At 46.9% G+C, this 18762-nt stretch overlaps 1 protein-coding gene across 5 annotated transcripts in view; it reads left to right on the top strand.

The window, feature by feature from the left end:
* CYTH1 (cytohesin 1) overlaps positions 1-18762 on the top strand; it is an 81096-nt gene that overhangs the window by 57454 nt on the left and 4880 nt on the right. For 3 of the 5 annotated variants that reach the window (XM_036997102.2, XM_017670801.3, XM_017670802.3), the window contains exons 2-12: positions 2524-2606; positions 3876-3940; positions 5551-5617; positions 5864-5982; positions 6296-6376; positions 7260-7372; positions 8080-8228; positions 8609-8721; positions 13903-13981; positions 17255-17326; positions 17955-18109. In XM_036997102.2, the coding sequence (XP_036852997.1) occupies positions 2524-2606; positions 3876-3940; positions 5551-5617; positions 5864-5982; positions 6296-6376; positions 7260-7372; positions 8080-8228; positions 8609-8721; positions 13903-13981; positions 17255-17326; positions 17955-18109 (1096 nt within the window). Of the gene's footprint in view, positions 1-2523; positions 2607-3875; positions 3941-5550; positions 5618-5863; positions 5983-6295; positions 6377-7259; positions 7373-8079; positions 8229-8608; positions 8722-13902; positions 13982-17254; positions 17327-17954; positions 18114-18762 lie in introns of those variants that run through there. The other 2 variants (XM_017670800.3, XM_073236022.1) reach the window with 2 other exon arrangements.

The raw sequence follows: 18762 nt of genomic DNA, 5'->3' as shown, positions 1-18762 counted from the left end.
ACCACAGTTGGTTCAGTTCTTTGGTTTTTGCCTGGGGATATGTATTCAGTATTTTTGGTGTGCCACGCCCTGTGCTGGGCCCTGCAAACCGCGCAGTGGCAGGCACCCAAGGGGCCCGTCCTCCTGGTCTGTCGTCCAGAAGGAGGTGCTGGTGCTCTGCCTTCTCCATCCTGGAAACGGCTTAACATTTCTTCTGCCTGTGTCCCCTCTCCATGTACTCTCTGGTGTCGTGGATTGATAGCTTTTTTTATTTCTTGGAAGGTAGAGGATTGGAACTACATTTTGAATTTATAACACAGAATCTAGATGCTGACCTTCTAGAAAAATTGACATGTGTGAATACTCAAGAGTGGTTGGATGCTTAGATTCTGAAAAGGAAGCAGCCACAGAGAGTTTCCAGTTTGGAATGCTAAAAATTGGTTTCTCAGGGCATACAGCAGTCCTGAGATACGAATTTTTACATGGTGGTTCTGTTTGTCATCAGCCTCATTATGAGGGTCTCAGTCTTGCCTCTGCTTGGGTACAGAGACTCACGGGTCTGATCGAGCATCTCTGTAGCCTCACATCAAAGTCTGATTACCACCCCCCACCCTCATGGAATAGCTATTAAAAAATGAACTACTGCCTTATTTTGAAAACCATGTTATGTTAGAATGAACATTTGTCTTAAGAAATTAGTTTCTTAAAGGGATTGTCTAATCTCCATGGACTAGAAAATTTTCTGATCTGTGAAGTCCAGAAAAATTAGAATAAACTCCTTTAAGCATGCTTTTCTCCAGAAGGGAGTATGTGTCAGCATAGCCTGTGTTGTTTCTTAAAATAGTTTTGCTCTAATTAGAACTGAATTGTTATTAGTCCAACTTTCTCCTGAAGCAGCTATTGGAATGCTCACCCCTGAGTTCTCAGGGACACAGTGCAGGCCACTCCTGGAAGGTCACCTAGGCTGGATTTGGGTGGCCCGTTGGAACATTCCTGCTCTAACGCCGTAGAAATGTGTTTCGAATTACAGGACTCAGCACGCTGATCAGGCTGTGGCATCAGTGTGGCGGACTCAGCTACCGCTAAGAAAGCTCGGTAGAACAGTGGCAAGTATCAGTGGAGCCCACACAACAGGATACGATGGACACGCTGTGAGGAGATGGAGGCATGTCCTCAAATGCATTTCTTACCATTGGCCTAGAAATTTAAAAGACACTTTTCTAGAGAAGGGGAGAAAGCTGGAAAAAAGAAAAACCAGCCTTTTAAATGTAGCTCATTAACCCGGGCTACAGACTTGGTTGTGGCCCGTCGTGTCTGCCCTCCTTTGTTGTCCCCTGGGACCTTTATGAAGTATTTGGGGAAAGTAAGTGTTCTCCGAATGTGTAGTGGGTTAAGTTTCAGTCCATGGTTAGGGGGTCATGAATCCTAACTGTGCCTTCGAGCAGAGCTGTTGCCCCACCTCTGTGCTGCCCAGCAGAGATGTACTAGGAGCCTTTCCCGTAGGAGCCCCTATGAGATTAATGACCCTATTTCATTTATCAAGTTATCAGCTCAATAGGTAATCAATATAAAATATTATTTAAGAGATAACTTTACTATTTTGTACAAAAGCAGGTGTGCATTTTATACATACAGTACATCTCAAACTGATCTAGTCACACTTAATTAGCCACACATGGCCACCTGTGGCCCGAATAAGTTAAGTAACTTGTGCAAAGTGACCTAGTTGGGGTGTGGTGGGTTGGAACTGGGATTTGAGCCTGGGTTTGCCTGATACCAATGCTTGTTCTTCCCGTGGCCTATGTGGCTTCCGAGCACATTCCGAAGGGTTATCTTAGGGGGTTTCTGCCCCAAGCCGCTGTTTTTGTAGGATAGGAGATGGAGAATTGTTTCATGGTGAGAATTGTGATAAGGAATCTAGTAACTTTGTTCTCAGAATAAAAGCTTATTTTAAACATTATTCAGACACTGTAGAAGGGTGCGGAGCAGAGAGAGAAGCCCCCATGATCTGGTCCCCAGTGTTCAGAGTGGTTTTCAGTGTGGGGTAGACCTTCCTAGATTTTCCCCTGGTATATACGAAGTCTCTCCATTCCTCCCTCCAGAAATGGCACAAAACTATTTATGTTGCTTTGCAGTTGCCTCACCCCACCACGCCCCTACCCACCACCTCCGCCGCCGCCACCCACGTAAGGGTGTCACAGACACTACTCCGTGTTGGTGTTGGCCTCAGGGAGGGAGCTGTGCTTGGAGAGATTGCTCGGCCGGGGCCCGGGGTCTCCCCTCCATGAGGGACGATGACCCTCTCTCTCATTCTTTGTGGCAAGTGTTCCTTGGTGGTCTAAGTGTTCTCTGTGGTCTAAGGCCCTTCCTTCCTCTGGCGAACCTGACGGAGAATGGCAGCCAGAGCCATCCCCAGCAGTTGGTCACTTCCAGAATGGGCTTCCAGCTTCTTCTGTGGTGTCTTTGTCCTTCTGTGGTCTCAGAAGCTTACTTATCTTGGGGGAGAAGAAGCTTTGTTAGTAACATGTCCGTCTTTTTTTGTAGTTCCCAGTGACCTGACTGCAGAGGAGCGTCAGGAACTGGAGAACATCCGGCGGAGAAAGCAGGAGCTGCTGGCCGACATCCAGGTAGGAGGGCAGCAGCGGCACCTGCTGCTGTGTGACAGCCATCCGCACAGTGTGTCTCCTCGGGGCTGCTTCTGATCTCAGCACAGCTCTGAACAAATGAAATATGGGTCATTAGCTTTGCCTCGCAGGTGAGAAGATGGGATCCCAGAGAGGCTGAGTGGTTTGTAAAGAAAGCCCCACCTAGCAGGTCAGCTGTCAGCTAGTGACTCCGGGCCCCAACTCCTGGGCCGAGTTCTTGCTGCTGAGTGGTGTGTGGGTGAGGGGCTGTCTCCACGCCCAGATCCTGGCTGCCCCACTTCCTGGTGGAGGGACTTAAGATACATGAATTTTGGTTCTTTGAGCTGTAAGTCCTTTGTCCCTAAGCTAAGAATGGAAACACCTACTGGGAAGATACTGTAGGGGTTAAATGGGCTTCTGTCTTAGCACAGCTGCTGGTCCCTAGGAGATGCTTAGTCAGCAATAGTTGTTCTATCATGTTTTCTAAGTTCCTTTGCATAACTGCTAAGCTTTGTAAGAAATAAGTCATAGAAGCCATTAGTTGGATTATATTAGCCCTTGAGGCAGCAAATCTTACTATTCTAGAATTATTTGTAAAATATTTGGGAGCTCAGGGGCGAGGAAGGGAGGGGGCATACCCTGTAACCCCTAAGCTGCAGAGTGTGGAGAGGAAGACTGGACTTGATTTGAGTACATTTTGATCCTTTGCCCTAGTTATTCAATTCCTGTTTCAGTGGCAAATTACTAGTACCATGACTGTCCGTCCACTCTGAGGACCGGCTTAAGTGGGGAAGGGACGGTGGAAGGCGGAGCTGGGATGGGACATTGCCCCACTGGCCACTTGGCGGCAGCTTTGGCCCACACAGGCGCTACTGCCTGGGCGGCCTGGGTGCTTGGGTGGTTTATCCCGTGAGTCTTAGAGTGCACATGTTTAGTAAACTGCACATGTGCTCTGACTATACTGAGGCAGCCATTTTTCAGTGGAAGAACAAATATTTCGTATTGTGCTTATGATAAATTTCTTTCCTAGATTGTAAGCTCCTTGAGGTCAGGAGTTATCTTTTTCATCTTTGTATTCCCTAGAATGCTTGCTCTCTGGTAGGAGCTCAACAAATATTTGTTGAATAGTTGAATTTCCCGAAATGTTTTAGATTTTGGGTGGGGGGAGTTGTCTTATTTCCTTTTGCTTTATTCTGTTTTGGGTTGGAGGGAGTTTTGGTTTTTAATTTCCCCTCTTGTCTTCTCTCGCTAATTCTGGACTGTGTTTTGTAGAGGCTGAAGGATGAGATAGCAGAAGTGGCTAATGAAATTGAAAACCTGGGATCCACAGAGGAGAGGTGAGTCTGTCCTTCGGCTGGGTGGCTTTTTACGGCTGTAGCTTTGCCAAGTACCCAGCCTGTAATTGTGGCATATTTAAGGAGAAAGTATGCTTCCTGTCCTCCTTTCCTAGCAAGCACAGGCCTAGATGTACTTTCTGCCTCCACCCTTCAGTGCAGGGGCTTCTGGAGATGAGGGCTTTTCTCAGTGCTGGAAAGGTTGAACTAGAGAACTTCAGAGTCTTAAACTCCCCTTATTTAACTTATTGTGTGAATGACAGTTTCACCCTCTTTTGTCCACTATGTAGTTTAAAGTATCTGCTTTTCTTTTGTGTAAAGTAAAAGCTTAATGAATGCTACTAATAGGGTTCTAGGAGGCTGGTGTTCTGTTACGCCTGGGCATCGTTGCAACATGGTTTTGCCTCTCTGACGCTTGAGAGAACGTAGAAGTGAACTTACAGTGCAAAATGACAAGGAGTATTTGCAGGTTGTTTTTTCTTTTTACTGCATAAAACGTTAGTGACTTTGGGGGTTTAGTTTTGAATGGGGTTTCCAGACCATCTTCTAACTACTTAATACAATAAATGGGCTGTTTCTGATTCACTACATGTCTGTATTCTTCTAAGCCTAAGTCTCCCTGTCTGGATTCATAACGCTGTTTGATTTTGTTATTTTAAACTCCTGTGGGCAGTGCCATTGGGATTAATGAAGCCGTGGTTGTACAGAAGGTGGCCAGCTCATTTGCCGTCTCTGTATTGTCACTTTGGGATTTTAGCTTTCTTACTTGCCATTTTAAAAAACTAACTTAAAAGAAATGGGTGAACTGGAGTTCATCAAAATTTAAAACTTCTCTTACAAAGGATACTGTGAAATGAATAGGCAAGTCCCAGACAAGGAGAAAATATTTGCAATATTTGTACCTGAAAAGGACATGTATACAGAATACATAGCTAAAGAACCCATACAACTCAATAAAAAGGCAGCCCAGATAAAAAAATGGGACTGCCAGTACCTCGTGTTGGCTAGCGCTGGTGAGAAGAAAGGGGTATGACCATTTGGGGCAACAGTTAGGCATTTTCTTACAGTGTTAAATCTCCCAGGTTGAAGTACTCGAGGGAAATGAAGGCATGCCCTCAAGAAGACTTGTACAAGAATATATACGGCATTCTCATTTAAAGTAGCCCAACAGTAGAAGTAGCTTAGATGTCTACTCGGGAACAAAGGGTGAGCAGATTGAGGTGATCGCCTTGATGCACACAGCGCACACGTGGTGGGGACGAAGGCATCCTAAGACCGGATGGTGGTGATAGCTTCACACCTCAGCCAGCTTACTGAAAACCACTCAGATGTACGCTTAAGATGGGCACATGATGTGATATGTATCATACCTTAATAAAGTTTTTTAAAAATCATGTTAAGAAAACCACTGAGGTGGACGAAGCAAAGAAACATGGGGCCAGGGTCAGGACTTCAATCGGCCCTTCCACAGTTAGACCCAAGTATGCTTGTGCTTCCTGGGTAAATCTCGCAAAACCCCTATAAATCAGTGGGTCTGTGTGGAAATTGTGTTAGTCTTTTAGAACTTCCCAGTTGCCTGGAGTGCTAAGATGGCTGCGGTCGTTGTTTTGCAGGAAAAACATGCAGAGGAACAAACAGGTGGCCATGGGCAGGAAAAAATTTAACATGGACCCTAAAAAGGTAAGTGCCCAGGAAGCAGCTGGAGCCCATAGTCGTCTGGATGGGGTTGTCTGCAGTGCCCAGCTAGAGCCCCGCGGTGCGGCGCAGCTTCTCTGCCCTTTTGTACTCCTGTTCTGGCCCTGGTTCCTAGACTGTGATCCCCCTGACCCTTTGCAGCAGTTGCCCGTATCATTAGATGCTTCCTCTGCCCTTTCTCCTCTTTTATAGCTGGGCCACCATCAATAGCATCTCTGTTGTCCTTTCTAGGGAATCCAGTTCTTAATAGAGAGCGATCTGCTGAAGAACACCTGTGAAGACATCGCCCAGTTCTTATATAAAGGTGAAGGGCTCAACAAGACGGCCATTGGTGACTACCTGGGGGAGAGGTAAGGCCTCAGGGAGATGCCTGCAGCAAGGAGGCATGTCAGGTGTTGCAGAATGCTCCATGCTCTTGGAGGAGTTTCGTACGGAGGCAGCAGTGGCCACAGCAGTTCTGGGGAATAGCAGCTGGCGTATACAGAGTGGGGAGACGCCTCATTTGTTCAGCCAGCCGACAGAGAGGGGCTTCTCCCTCACTGTGTGGGACCAGAGAGCACAGCTTGGGAAACTGCCTGGCTGGGGACTGGGTTGGCCTGGATTCTCCTTGTCGGCGCCTGACTTCTGTTCTCCCCCACCCCAATGTCTTGTTTTTCCTGATAGAGATGAGTTTAATATCCAGGTTCTTCATGCATTTGTAGAGTTACATGAGTTCACTGATCTCAACCTTGTTCAGGCATTACGGTGAGTATATTCAAGGTGAGCCCTTGGAAGGTGGGAGAGGCAGGTCTTTGATCAGGTGTGTGTCCTGTGTGGCATTTTAGCGAAATTATATCTTTGGGAGTTATTTTGTATATTGTGAAGTATCTCAAAGGAAAGCAGTCTGTTGGCCCATGAATGAAATAATTGAGTGGTTAAAGGAAATTAAATTACAGTGTATCCCAAAAGTAAACTTTGCAAAACTTGTCCAGGTCCTTCATTTAATATTTTGGAAATTGATGAACATTTGGATTTTGAATCTTTTCTAAATTTCAGTTTAGAAAGCTCTTTAATTTCCTGCCCCAGAGTAGGAATTAGGTAGTTGTGTACTTCATTTTAGGAGAAAAGTGAACTTTAATATTTTACATAATCTTTTGAGAAATTGTCATTCAGTATTTTCACTGCTATAGGTGTGAATGATAACGTCATCTTTTGTGTTGCCATTTAGACAGATGAAAACAGTCCAGAATTAAAGCTATTAGCTATGGGTCTCTCTGTGCCTTCAAGGAATTAACTATGAATGCTTTGATAAAAATCTTCTCTTTTCCTTCCGCTGCATCTTGTTTTCTAGAAATTGGGGTTCCTTTAAAATAAGCATTATTTATATTTCAGTCTTGTGTGTTAGTCTGAGGAGAACCATTATTTTCAATAGGAAAATCTTAATTTTTCATTTTCTCCTAAATTGCTTCTGACTAAGAAGAGTGATGCGGAATGGCAAGTTTGCGCGTGTGGGGGGCTGCCTTGGGGGAAGCCTGAAGCCGCGCAGGTCTGCCTTTGCGCTCTGCATCAACAAAGTCTGGGAAGGGTGACTGCTCGCAGAGAAATAAGTCGTCGCCCCAGCCCTGTGACCGTCTGTCCTCACCTGCAGGCAGTTCCTGTGGAGCTTCCGGCTGCCCGGGGAGGCCCAGAAGATCGACCGGATGATGGAGGCGTTTGCCCAGCGGTACTGTCAGTGCAACAACGGGGTCTTCCAGTCCACAGGTGAGGAGAAGGGTCAGCATCGGCCTCTTGCACAGATTCTCTTCTTGGCACTGGATGGTTTCTAAAACAAGAGGGCTTAGGTTCTTGCCTCAGAACCTTGGTTTAAATGGTATTTATAATATAAGAAATAGCAAATGTTGGAAATAATCCAGAAGTCGGGTGATAAAGGAGTAGGAATTCAAGTGGTGGGGCCTCTGAACTATGAAATATACAGCTGTGAGAAACCATGTTTTTAAAAAGAGGTTCTATTAGCATGGGAAAATGCTAGTAAGATTGGCAGAAAAGCAGGATTCAGAGCTGTATGTCTGGTTTGATTCCAGTTTTGTTGCAGTACGTACTTGTGAGACTCACGTGTGATATGTTACACATAAGCACACTTACGTAATGAAGCCAAAGAAATTATTACTGGGTTGTGGGATTATAGGTAGTTGGCATTTCCTTTTTGCACATTGAGTTGCTTTCAGGCTCTCTGCAGCGTACACGCTCTCCTTTCACACCCTGGAAAAGGTGTCTTTAAATCCTGGCTACTTCCCACACTTTTCGTGCCTTGCCTCTTAGTTAGGCATCTATAGCTTTGCAGTTAGAGCCTACCTGGGGGTGTGGATGTGCCCCCTTCTTTTGAGAGTGCAGCTTTTCATTCTTGATTTCAGCTGACACTTCTTCCTTCCAGTGGCATGTTCTAATTGTCTATTTGCTTTTCTCTTTAGACACTTGCTATGTCCTCTCATTTGCCATCATCATGTTGAACACCAGCCTGCACAACCCCAATGTCAAGGATAAGCCCACCGTGGAGAGGTTCATTGCCATGAATCGAGGCATCAACGATGGGGGGGACTTGCCCGAGGAGCTTCTCCGGGTGAGCACAGCTCTAGTCCTGAGAGAGAGGGAGCTTGAGACAGGAGAGAGAAATACAATTGATGCATCATGTGTACTCTTACAGTCCATTGAATTACGTGAATTTCGTTGAGAAATTGATAGGCCCAGCAAAGGAATCAGGGAAAAGTGGTTTCTAAGTTAGGCTGTTTTCTTTTCTTTCTTAATTCTCCATTAGTCATCTTATTTATTTCTCACTGTGAGCTGCCTGAAGGCAGAAAGGGCCATGTTCTTCTGTTCTCAGTGCCAGGCAAGTTCACAGCTCACAATGACAATAAGTGCTTGTTGAAAGAATGAAGAGAAAGGGAAGGGAGAAGAGGTATTTCTAGAATCAGAGACATGCAATGTCATCTTTTATCCCAGAATCTGTATGAGAGCATAAAAAATGAGCCCTTTAAAATCCCAGAAGATGATGGGAATGACCTCACTCACACTTTCTTCAATCCAGACCGAGAAGGCTGGCTATTAAAACTCGGTAAGTAGTGCCCTCTGGGTTAGGGGTCCTAATGTGGAAACTTAAGAGAAAAAGGACGCGCGCGCGCGTGTGTGTGTGTTCACTCACATGCATGTTCAGGCGTTGTCAGTAAATGGGAGTGGGTTACAGAAGGTGCCGTGGAGAGACTCCAGTGTGAATTCATGTTGTTCTAACAAGGTCCACCTCCAGAAAGGAAGTGATACGCAGTTAGTGGCCCGTGGGTACATGGACACCTTGGGGATGGGCGCTGTATACTCATCGCCCACGTATGTTTGCACTCCACTTTGCACCCTGAATTGAGGCAGTTCCCAGAGGACCTGGTCCTTTCCCCTTCCCTGCTCCCTAGTCTAGGGGGGTGACCAGCTGTGTCCATCTTTCTACTTCCATCACAGAGATTTGTGTCTGGTGCTCCCGCCTCCCCCACCCCCAGCGCATCCTCACTCCTGCATCCGGCTCCCACAGGCAGTGTGCATGGCAAACCTAGAGCCCTTGGCTGCAGTGCAATCCAAAGCTCTCTTACTCATTCTTGGGCAGTGGTTTTTTCCCCTCCTTTCCAATCCAAATCCGCCACATTAATGATTCTGTTCATTCAGAAAAATAAAAAAGTGTTCCTATGCCCTGTGCCAAAGGTGAGCTTGTATTGCTGAGATTTGTGTCGTGCCTCGTCATGAAAGTGACAGAGTCACCAAAAGGCAAAAGAATAGTAGGGTTTCCTTGACATCATGTCCACGTAGGGTTATTCCATTAATGTTTCAGAACATAGAAAGCCCCTGGACATAATGATGTCAGTTTTTTGGCTGCTGAGAAAATACTTTCCTGTTTAGTGCATCGGCCTTTTGATGCATAGGTTCCCGTATCATCCATGGTGTTTCTCAGTGATCTTCCCGCACCATTTCAGCTACTCGTCGCGGTGAAATTAGAAGTCATTGCTCCCTGGGCCGTGACCGGTGCATCTGGCAAGCGCTGAAATGGGGTCTTTAATTTCTGACTGGTTCAGATAGTAATAGGATTTATATTTCCTTTTAGAAGCGTATCCCAAGTCCTTGTGTTTATACATCAGGACTTAACTCATAAATTCTCCTTAAAGCACCACCTCACTGATTAGAATTTTAAATATCTCTTGAATTAGTCAACATTTCATAAATCTGTAAGCCAGGAGAATCTTTGAAGTTAAGGCTCTAAAATTACTAACCCCAAAGGCATCCATTCAGCTCTGCATGTTTATTGCCAAGTGGATAGAGCTACAAGGGAACCTACTAGAAATTTAAAAAGTGCATCCAAGTTTGGATATACTTCCCCCTCAGGCAAAATTTGTTTAAATGCTAATGCTAAGTGTTAGCTCTGACAGCCCAGATCCTAAAATTAGAACAGTACAAAGATTATCTTGGTTCTCATACCAGGATGACATGCAAATTCATGAAGCATCCCTGTTTTTAAAGAGAAAAGTTTTAACTGTATGGGACTCCTTTTTTAGGTCATGGCGTTATTTTCTGTAACCTCCACTGCCCTCTCAGACTGCTCTAGTGTGTTTCATCACAGCACACGTGTACAGTCGCCCCTATGCACGTGTGCTGCTGGGGGCAGGGTTCCAGCCGTCTGTATATGCACATAGCCGTAAGAATATGTATTCTTGTGCATACACATACATACATACATACTTATGGTATATGTGTGTGCATTCTTACACACATGCTAAAAAGTGACAGCCCTCTGAAGAAGGACATTTAATTTTCCCCAAAGGAATCTTCCCTCTCCTTGCTCTGGATTCTGGGTGTACAGTACACGTTAGCACTGTGAGAACCCATCTGTGGTGTCTTTCGGGAGCGCCGCAGATCTTGCCTTGACAGTATGTGGCAGGTGGAACGTGCCCCTCACTCACGCCTGACGGTGGCCTTTGCCCCATTTGCCTTGTTATGTTTGGCTCCCCCAGGCAGACATGAATGACTAATAGGTTGCACTTTAAGGTTAAGGAGTTGGGTTTAATTTCTTTGTTTTAATTTTCTTTTCTCCCTCATTTGTATGTTTCCATGATTTTGGCTCTCCTTTTCCTTGCCCCAAACTCCAGGAGGTATGTAACCCCCTCACCCTGCTCGCTCGCTCCGCCCAGGCCACTGTACTTGCTGCAGCGTTTTCTTATTTTGTTATTTTTAGTTATTTTGTTTTTTAATTGCTGGTGGTAGTGTTAATGCTGCTTCTAACTTATTGTACAGTCCCTAGGGAACTGGTCAGGATCGGGGGTTTGGAGCAATTTGGTTTTCCTCTTTAGGACAGTGCACAGGGCGTCAGAGAGCTAGGTGCCGAGTTGTGGGGTCATTGAAACGTTTTTGAACGTGGAAATGCACAAAAACATATGAAGAGTGGGTTTTCAAAAGCAGAGAAAGTATTCACTGAATTTTCTCTTGGAATTACTGGCCAGGCATATGCTGGAAGGTTGAGTGCAAATCGACACCCACAAGTTAATGTAATTCTAATTCTAAAGAAGACAAGGGAGTCCTGACTTCCCAGAGCCGTGTGCTTCTGACACGCTGTGACCGGAAAGCAGTCTGGGGGAGGCATTAAGTCAGGCCACTCGGGACTTGGCCTTTGCATGAGGAAGGGAAGCAGTATTTCCTAACTCAAAATGATGTCAAGTAAATTAAAAAAAAAAAAAAAGACAAAACCCAAAAGCCCCTCCTTGAAGTCCTTTTATTTAATTTCCTGGGTATTAAGGGAGGACAGACATTACAGTCACCTCTTTTTTAATGTTTTGTTTTCTCCCGTCTCTTTTTCAACGAGTCATGGTTAAAAAGCCAAAATTGGCCCCTGTTCCCTTGCTGGTATCTACTCTCCATTCGCTGACTTGGGGAAACATGTTTTTTCCTGGAGGAGCTTCTCAGGTGTCTGCTTTGGTGTCACTTGAGCAGAGCCACACTTAAAAAGAACACCCCAAATGTTGACATTTATTAAAATGTTGTGGGGACTTGCCGGGTTGTTCCCAGCACTGGGGGAAGGTGGCATCTGGCCTGGACACGTGAGGGGATCGAGGAACTGCGAGGGCAGGAGGTGGTCCTGTGAGTTCCGCAGGGACTGTCCTAGGTGCGCACATTGATCTGTCTGCTTGTTCCATGTCTGCTTTTCTCCCCACACGGAAATGCTCCCCGGGGGCTCCAGTGGCGCTTCCCGTGGAGGTCTCTGTGATGTGACAGCTTGGCGGGGGACATGATCAGTCTTTTGTAATCAAGGAGAGAATTTTTCCAGCCTTGTTTTCTCTCCTAGATTTCCTTCCATCTTCTTCCTTTTGGCATCTGATCCCTTTTCCATGACCTCCTGAGCCCCGAGTGTCCTCCAGGGTGGCCCTGTGGCTGGAGTGCACAGTAGTCAGCATGGGATGAGGTGGCCTTGTGTGCCAAGCCCCGAGTTGGGGTGAAGACTCGAAAGGCCACCGAGTCAGCTTCCCAGACTGAAGTGGGGGAGGGCTCCTTTTCATAACACATTGGCTCTGATTATAAATATACATTCCTTGTCTTCTTTCTCACTTATTTTGATTCTTCCCAGCCTTACCTATTTCCCACATGCACGTCGTATTTCCATCTCTGTTTTTTTCTTAATTCATGCCCTAAGGCCTTTAGGGACCAGAGGCCCAAGCCCACATGAAGTGACACATGGCTGTTGGGAGAGTGTCTGCCTTTGCTTGATGCTGGCACAGGGAAGGCGCATGGGCAGCATGTGCTTGCTTATGGCAAAGCCCCTTTCATAACCTCGGCCTGTGCCGTGTAAACCACGGTGACCCCTGAGCCGTAAGAAGGGCCCCAAAGCCCAGTAGTCCTTACACTTGCCGCCAGGATGTAATAAGCCGGACTGTCCGTTCCCGTAACGTTATATGCGTTACTCCAGCGGTCAGGTCCTTCTAGGAAACCTGGTAGGAGCATGCAGGCATGTTCCGGCCGTTGGAAATACTCCCTTTAACACCACCCTGCTCTTTGCTCAGCTGTTTGTGCTGAGGTGTTTGTGCAAGAGAGAAAACATGACTGGGGTCATACCAGATTTACACCCTGTGGACCTCACTTTTTATGAAGATTGGAGAAGTGATACTCTTTGTAAGTTAAATCGTAGCAAAAAGAGCATATACTGTCCAGGGCAAAAAGGAGGCTTCGTAAAATGCCATGTTCCTCTTAACACATGAAGGCCTTTAGACAGCTTCTGTATGGTGCACCATCAGAAAGGTTCCCCCTGATCTGATACAAGTGAGGGAAAGAAAGATAAGGTTCATGGTCATGACTGAGAGCCAAGTATGTGTCACCCAAGTAGGTCCCAGTTAACTTTGGTTCCTTAGTATGCATAACGTCATGGCCTCTGTGTGGCTTTTTATTAATAGATTTTACGAAGGACTGGGGGTAGCTTTCACCGGCTCATGGCCACCACGGTGCTCGTTTGGCCTGAGGCCCCTTCGTCTAGCTCTTTCTGTTCCAGGCTTCAGGCAGGAAGTCCAGAAACAAAGAGGTTCCTGAGCAGGACCTCTGCTCACCAGGGGATCTTCCCTGATACAGGAATTCTGCTTTGTCTCACCAAGGACTTGGGAAATTTTATTTTTAAGACACTGGCACAGAAGCCAAGAACCAGTATAAAAATTCACTACCTTGAGGAAGGTGGAGTAGAGGGTGAAACCGTGAGAATTTGAGTGCCGCACTCCAGGAAGATGGTTTGATTGTGAAGGGATTAAAACGTCTTACCTTCCCTCCCAGTGCCCCCCTCCTGCCCCCTTGGATGAAGCCGCTCCATGCGTGCCCCAGGCTGGTTGACTTTAGCCGGGTAGCTTGGACTAGGGCTGACCCTCTGCCCTCTTTTTCTTCTGTCTGCCCTCTTCCACCGCACCGGTAGGCTTCCGCTGACACTTCTCCGGCCCGCTCCGATTTGCCTCGCGTGTCGTCATCATCCCGTTTCCCTCCCACACCCACGCCCTTACCCTGCTGTCTGATTTCATCTCCAGGGGACTGCCTGAGCTGCTTGCTCTGCTTGTACCCACAGACTTTCACTCTGTGAAAGGGGCTTCTGTTTTGGCTCTGTGTCTTGTTTCTGGTGTGAAGCTGTCATGGTCTCTGCTCCGTGGCGCCCGCCCCCGCCCCTCCCCAGGCGGAGAGCTCCGTGGGTCACAGAGCCTGGCCACCTCTCTGACTCCTGGAACATGCATCTCTCTCTGCTCTGCAGGTGGCAGGGTAAAGACTTGGAAAAGACGCTGGTTCATCCTGACTGACAACTGCCTCTACTACTTCGAATACACGACGGTGAGTGCTTGTCGGTGTGCCACAGGCCTAGGGATGGGCCAGGCCCTGGCTTCGGAATGACTGTCTCATCAAACATGGTAGAGGAGACAGTGAGAAACAGTCGAATTTGTCCTTCTACACCTTTGGGGTGAGGAGTTTAAATGAGTGGAAGAACTAAGCCAAGTCTCAGAATTGGGGACCTGAGGATGACATGTGTGTCTTGCCAAAGACAGTGTGGCTCAGAGCCGACACCAGTTCTCACCTGGGACAGGAGGTGCCTGGTTGGCAGGAGGAGGCAGGGGCAGCATCATTCAGGGCATAGAGTGGATTTTAGTGCCAGCCCAGAAAGAGTGACCTCTGGGTTGTTGCTAAGAAAGAGTTTGTGGCCCTACTGAAAGGGAGATGAAGAAAAAGGTGATTTGGAGAATTCAGATTTTCTGGGGTGGCAGAAATACTGAAGCATTTGATTTAGAAGAAGAAACAGCCAAGGGGTAAAATACGTAAAAGAGGAAAAGGAAGTGAAAGAAAATGTGGAAAGTTAGGGATTATCTGGTATTTTAAGAAACTGAAGTTTTCTTAAACTGTGGAAGTTTTGTTTTTATTCAGTGGGAATGGAATCTCAACTACAGATGTGTGTCACATAGAACTCTCTTTTGTAAGAAGGGCTTATGAGAATAGAAAGGATAAAATGAGACCTTTTTTGAAGCTCTAACAAAGCACCCGGAAGGCCTGGTAGGTTAGTGGCCAGCATGCAGACTGGCTCACCATGCTGGCAACTTGATGCTGTCATATCTGCCATTGTCCTGGTCATCCAAAGAGCAAAATGGTTCATGCAGTCGGCAGGCTGCACTTGCGTCTTGAAGTAAACCAGAGCAGCTGCGTTGGGAATGCTTTGCTTTTGTTCACCACCCACATCTTCACTGAGCAAAAGGCGTTGATCCGAATGAGAAAATGAAGATAGAGAAGTATCTTCCAATAAGTGTAGAGCAAGATGGTACTTAAATAAGAAATGAAAATCATGGCTGTGTTTATGAAAAGCCTAGCAGGAACCAGGACACAGGTCCTGCTGCTTAGGAAGGCAGCGAGCGGGTCTGTTGTGTTCAGCACTTCGAGTTCGCTGTCACTGTGGGCATCATGTGAATGTAGTTTCCCACGGAGGGAACGAGAGTCGTAACGGTATCAGCGTGGGACTCAGAGCCACTTGTTCTGAAAGGGTAGTGTTTATTGTGGAGTCTGACTAGGATTTTCTGTGCTATAGGGGCTAAACTCATGCCACCTAAGTTTTGCAACTGGCTTTCCTTTTCTGTTACTAAAATCTTCTCAAATATGAGAGTAATATATTTCAAATACAAAAAGCAATAAAAAGATTCTTCCTGTTTCACCTCCCAAAGTTCCACTATGAACAGGTTGGTACATTTCTTTCTGCCCTCCCCATCCCCATCTTTCCCTTTTTTCCCTGAAGCTATCTAGACTGATGACATCTTTAGAGTCTGGTTGGATTTTTTTGTCAATTTTCTCTGGGTTAAAATAAACCATATACAGACATCTAAGCCATATATACCTAAGCACTGGGGCAGTCTCAGTAGTAATGCAGTGAGAGTCTAGAATCTTCGTGATGCTGACCATGGGGCATCACCTGAATTCAAATTCAGCAGTATGCCAGTATTTTATCAGGCAGCAGGGACACGGGGAATACATTTCTGAAGACACAGAAGGAGACCCTCAGGGTTAAGATGCTAGGTGGAAACTTCCACACAGAATTAGCTGACAGAGGAAAATCTAGTAGAAATAAGTGGGGGAAATAGCAACCAAATAAGGAAAGGGGCAGCAGCCTGGCGCCCGGCAGAAGGCTCCGTACGGCACAGCCCCAGCCACCTCCCCAGTGCCTGAGTCTGGGAGGGGCACACTCAGGAGGGCTTCCTTCTTCCCTCTTCTGATCAAGGAGCTGTAAAATCTGCCTCTGGGTAGGAGATTGGTGAATGGGGAAGTAAAAGCCTGGGACTCACTTTCTGGACAACACTAAAGGCTGCAAACCGCACACTCAGCTGGGGAGACATTCCATAGCTGGTGTGCCCCAGAGCATCTCCATCCCCGGATAGATGGCGCCGACCTGGCGCTGGACACGAGCAGGCTCGGGGGCGTCAGGGCTGGCTCGGAGTGTCTGAGGTGGGCTCTCCCCTCCCCTCCTCATTCCCTCCTGAGACCAGGGGGATCTGGCCCTCCCGAAGTTAAGACGGATACAAATGGAAACCAAAACCATATATTTAGGAAATAGCTACATGTTTGTAGAATTAATACTTACTTATTAACAAATAAAACTTTAAGGAGTGGAACAGATGAGCTGGAAAATGTTATCACTATCATAGAAGAAAGGTTTGAGACAGTTACAGAGTCTGTGTCTGAAAAAGACAAATATTGGAACAATCAGAGAAAACTAACATATGAAGGACAGATAAGATAGTCTCAATGCCACAGTAATTGGTTATCTGCAAATTTAAAGATACATGTTAATGAGATTTTTTTTCCCTGAAAAGGAGAAAGACCTGACTCTGCCAGTCAAAGGATACATGGTATTTCAGGGGCATTTGCCACAGGAAGCTCACTGCCAAGGCTTAGCCCAGTTACCCTGTGGACCTTGAGCAAAGTCTCTGGCCATTGGTTGGCTGGCTGGCTGGAAGAGGCAGGTGTGGCAATGCGTGCGTGGCAGCAGCCTGTGCTGAGGCTGAAGCTCTGGAGCCCAGTGCAGGCTCTGTTCTGGTGGTTAGGTCAGGGGCCTTTGTAGATCCAGGAGTGGTCAGGCGGGCAGTTTGTCTCTGAGGATTCTGCTGCTGGGAGGGTGAGACAGGGCAGGAGATACGGAGGGTGCACACACGTAGTCCCAGGCATGGGGGGTGCAAGGAGGGCTCTGAGGATGGGACTGGGGCTTTCTGGGGTTGCTGACACTGGGACTGAGGCTCCAAAGATAAGTTGGGGAGCCAGGCAAGGAAGCAAAGGGGTCTCTACGTGAAAGGAGCTTACATCCTCCCTGCTGAGGGCTCTCACCTCAACACTGGGGGCCAGCTGTTGATGCTGGGTGTTCTCCTTGCAAAGGCCTTTGGTTATAGTGATCCACATACCCACATTGTTGACCCTGTTCTTACTTTAGAATATAAGGTGTGGGCCTTAGAGCTGACTGAGAACTTGATGTCATGGGAAAAGGCAGGAGAGGAAAGGTGAGTCACTGGTGAGGAACAGCATAGCATACGTGTTCGCCAACCAAGCAGTGACATATTTCTTTTTCCACCTCCTTTATAGGATAAGGAGCCCCGTGGAATTATCCCTTTAGAGAATCTGAGTATCCGGGAGGTGGAGGACTCCAAAAAGCCAGTGAGTATTTTTGTGAGAGATTTTCTGGGGACCATGAGCTGTGTGGAGCAGTCTTTGAAAAAGAATGAAATTGCAGAGGTTTACTTAAAAAACTGAAAAGCAATATCATGCCTTTAATTTAGCCCAACTTGTAGAATTATATTTAGTGTTCAGGCCAAGGTGAGAGTCTAAATTAGCCTCTTTCATTCTGTCTATCTGCTTTAGTATCACCTATTAACCATCACCCCAGGTATTGAACCGACCCTCCTCAAGCAGCGACAGCAAGCAGTCGTGATTGGGCCACTCATTCTAGGACCTTCGGGAACCTTACAGATACTTTCCCTTTGTTCTGCAATATCAGGGTATTGCTGGCTTGGCTTTAAAAAGCATGAGGTGACCTACAGGGCTGTATATTAGGGTATTAGGAGTAGAGCTAACATGTGTCTGGTGATATCTTTGCTAATTTGGTGTATTTGCTTCACATTCTCCAGAATTCCTCTTCGAGGCTCTTGCTTTCCATAGGAAAATACATACTGCCTGTATTTTATGAAAGTCAGAATAGAGCCTTTGGGGAACAAATTAACATTTTTTTCTTGGTCAGTAGCTTTCTTAGACCTCTGTCACTCTGCCTTTCTTCTTTAATTCTCAGAACTGCTTTGAGCTTTATATCCCTGACAATAAAGACCAAGTAATCAAGGCCTGTAAGACGGAGGCTGACGGCCGCGTGGTGGAAGGGAACCACACTGTGTACCGGATCTCCGCCCCAACGCCTGAGGAGAAGGAGGAGTGGATTAAGTGTATCAAGTAGGTGGGGCTGACAGTAGGTCCTCGAGTGCCAGGGGCCTCCTCTCAGATCCTCCGTTCCAGCCACCCAGTGCGCTGCCCGTTCCTTCCCGAGCTCTGCACCATAAATCCTTAGGGAAGAGTCTGGCTGGGATTCCCACACTGCTTTTCCATGGATCTTTGGATTCTGGACTGTAACAGGATGTTCAGGAGAGCACCTCAGGTCCCAGTTTCCCAAGTGCACTGTGCAGACCCTGGGAGGGGACTGGGGGACAGATGTGCGGGCACAGGTGCTCTTGGCCAGGCTGCTCTTCTCACATCTGAGGAGGCAGGTCTCGTTTCCATGGTGGCAGCTCAGTGGAGATAGTAATTGTGTAACATTCTGTGATTTCTCAATCCTGTCAGATACTCTTGTCCCGTTTACAGATGAGGAAACTGAGGCCCTAGAGGCTAGTAATTTCTCTAAAGCCACGTGGCCACCATGGTCCAGGGTACTGGGATGGAGCTCCCACCACTCACGGCTGTGCTGCAGGGAAGCTGAGGGTCTGGGATAGGCGGAGGTTCCTCGGGTTTACCTGGGTGTGAGTGTTGCTGCAGCTCTGTCCTCGGCTCCTGCTGTACCTCACAGGGGGAGGTGTCCTGACACAGCGCCGCCTCCTCGTTCCTTCCTGAGC

The sequence above is a fragment of the Manis javanica genome, chromosome 4 (genome assembly GCF_040802235.1).
Source record: "Manis javanica isolate MJ-LG chromosome 4, MJ_LKY, whole genome shotgun sequence".
NCBI classification, from domain to species: domain Eukaryota; kingdom Metazoa; phylum Chordata; class Mammalia; order Pholidota; family Manidae; genus Manis; species Manis javanica.
Note: the sequence above shows the minus strand (reverse complement) of the source record. Positions and strands in the feature narration are given on the sequence as shown.